This window comes from Morone saxatilis, unplaced genomic scaffold (genome assembly GCF_004916995.1).
Source record: "Morone saxatilis isolate NCDOM2014 unplaced genomic scaffold, NCSU_SB_2.0 Contig9, whole genome shotgun sequence".
Lineage (NCBI taxonomy): Eukaryota > Metazoa > Chordata > Actinopteri > Moronidae > Morone > Morone saxatilis.
This window is the reverse complement of record NW_023340268.1, coordinates 3,027,114-3,029,838: the sequence shown is the minus strand read 5'-3', so window position 1 is coordinate 3,029,838 and position 2,725 is coordinate 3,027,114. Positions and strand designations below refer to the sequence as shown.

At 38.1% G+C, this 2,725-nt stretch overlaps 1 protein-coding gene across 1 annotated transcript in view; it reads left to right on the top strand.

Moving 5' to 3' along the window:
* Positions 1–2,246, top strand: part of psmb12 (proteasome 20S subunit beta 12) — a 3,235-nt gene extending 989 nt beyond the window's left edge. The window contains exons 3-6 of the mRNA XM_035681662.1: positions 440–571; positions 913–1,042; positions 1,140–1,284; positions 1,898–2,246. Coding sequence (XP_035537555.1) covers positions 440–571; positions 913–1,042; positions 1,140–1,284; positions 1,898–2,025 — 535 coding nt within the window. The 3' untranslated portion in view covers positions 2,026–2,246. The remainder of the gene's footprint in view (positions 1–439; positions 572–912; positions 1,043–1,139; positions 1,285–1,897) is intronic.
* Positions 2,247–2,725: the final 479 nt, after the last annotated feature.

Below are 2,725 nucleotides of genomic sequence, written 5' to 3'. Positions count from 1 at the left end.
GTTACTTAACATATTAAGACTTTACATGCACAACATATGATGAGCTTATAAAATATAATGCATTGTTTTATATTGAACCAAATAAAGCAATTTAAATTAGCTTCAGCTCGACTTCCAATAGTAAAATGCTTCTTACACATTGATCCAATCCAATAACATATTACTGAGTACTTTTTGCTGATGTTACTTCTATATTTTTATTTATATGTAACATTTAAAACAAGACTAAACCCTGAATGAGAGGGTTGTGTATTATTTTGCTCAATGGTGTATATTTATATTATTGATTTGGAAACGTGTGGGACCTAATTCCTATATTATGATGAGCTTATTGACTTAATGATAACACTTCAACAACTTCTCTTCTCCCTGCTGCAAATGTGTATGTATGTAGTCTATCTGAGAGCTTCGTTCATCCTCTCATTGTGTCTCTGTTCAGAGAATATGTATCATCTAAGACCATCAACAAGGTGATTCAGGTTCATGACCAGATCTTCTGCTGCATGGCTGGCTCCCTCGCAGATGCTCAGGCCGTCACCAAGGCTGCAAAGTTCCACCTGTCCTTCCACAGGTGCCACACACACACACATATGAATACATTGGCACATATTACACAACACAACACATCACTTTTCAAATTTAAATAATTGTATTAATCCCAAATCCCCAAATTTCCAGACTGGCTTTTATTCCTCAGCAAGGACACAGTCGTACACAGTTGTGTGTATGCAAATACCCATATCCTGTATGTGCTCTATCTGTCTCACACATGCAGTTAACACAACATTGATTCATCACATACACAAAATAATCCAGAGAATCCGAGACCACACATAATAGATTCAAAGTCTATTCTCTTGCCAACAGCACAAACTTTAAAATTGATCTTTCTTGAACTTTCTTGATCCATAGTGTCCAGATGGAGTCTCCTCCTCTAGTGATATCAGCAGCATCGGTGCTGAAAGAACTGTGTTACAAAAACAAAGACGAACTACAGGCCGGCTTCATCACGGCAGGCTGGGACAGGAAGAAAGGGCCACAGGTAGGAAATGGTTGCAAAGGCAGTCAAACATCAGAGAAGCAGTGATGATGATAGTGAGTCCACCTCGCTGATACTGATATTCTCCATCCTTCTCCAGGTGTACGTTGTGGCTCTAGGTGGGATGTTAATGAGTCAGCCGGTTACCATCGGTGGCTCAGGCAGCACTTACATCTACGGCTACGTTGACGCCAAATACAAACCCAACATGAGCAGAGACGAATGCCTACAGTTTGCCACTAATGGTACTCTTGTATTATTTTACTTTTGTACCCAAACTTTAATATGTTTGTATTTGTTTTGTCAGGGTTTGAAGATTTGGGGGATAACTGGGTTTGTATTCCATGAAAATGTATTAATATGAATGAAGGGGTGTTTGACAAATCTGTTTATTAATTAAAAATATTAAAGTTTGACATAAAAATCTTAACTGAAGGTTTTCGAGGAGAACAACCTCTCACGGTCTTCAGCAACATATAAAGTTTGCTCAGTTCTCATTGAGTAAACTTAAGTGGCACAAGTATGACCTGAAATGAGAGGTTAGATTAATATTAAGAAGAAAGAGTTCAGATTAGAGGACGTTTATGTTCTTACATACTCAATATCCTTGGATCTGCAGTGTTGGATGTACCTCTTTCATAAGACGAAGGCTTCTGTGTGCTATTAAGGAAAAGAGTAAAATGAAAATCATTTTTAAACACAATTAAATTATTGTTGGTAAGTTGGTAGTTGTATGTCATACACTGCATGTCTGTACTTGTTTAACTTGACCTATAATTCTACTGTTTTTTGTCCCTGTCTGTCTTCCTTCCTCCTCTGCCCTCCCTTTGCTTCATCCCTCTGTCTCTCTGCTCTCAGCTCTTGCTCTGGCCATGGGCAGAGACAACGTCAGCGGGGGCGTGGCTCACCTGGTGGTGATCACGGAAACGGGGGTGGAGCATGTGGTGGTACCTGGTAACAAGTTGCCCAAGTTCCACGACGAGTGACTCCCTTTGAACTTAATCACACAGACACATGAAAATGAGTTATTGCCTGGAAACGGTGGAGTTTATGTTGCTATGATATGATATAAGATGCAGGCTAGTTTATATAAAATCATTCCACAGTCAAAAACATAATAATGTCCATTATAACATAAGGTTTCTTTTAGCCTTTTGTGTGTTATGTGTAGGTATTTTATGTGTGAAAATAAAATAAACATATACATTTCCAAAATCTAATTGTTCTTATTTCTTTATTTGAGTTCATTGCTTCAAAACATATCAAAGGATTTGTGATGTGTTCAGTAATTTACTGTTGTTGCTCCATATCATTTTAAGGCTTTAAGACTTATAGTGCATATATTGTATGAAGAGTATTTGATGATATCCCATCACAAAGTGCAGTTAAAGAGAACTTCACTGAGACTAAATGTGCGTTTGAAATATGTACAGGCTAAGACTGGTTCGCTGCTCATGCAGAGGAGGGACAATTTAACTTTCAATTTCGATTTAATTCAGGAAAACATGGAGTCCGTCTGATGTGTGATTGTCGAATTTGACAAATCAAACGCGCCGAAAACAGTTTTAAGGCTGTAAAGAAGGTTTCCAACAACAAGAAAACAATATATAACCGGGACTGAACGTGTCGGTTTACCTCTGGTGTCACTAACACTTACAGACAGATACGGTCGTTGTTGTCGTTATT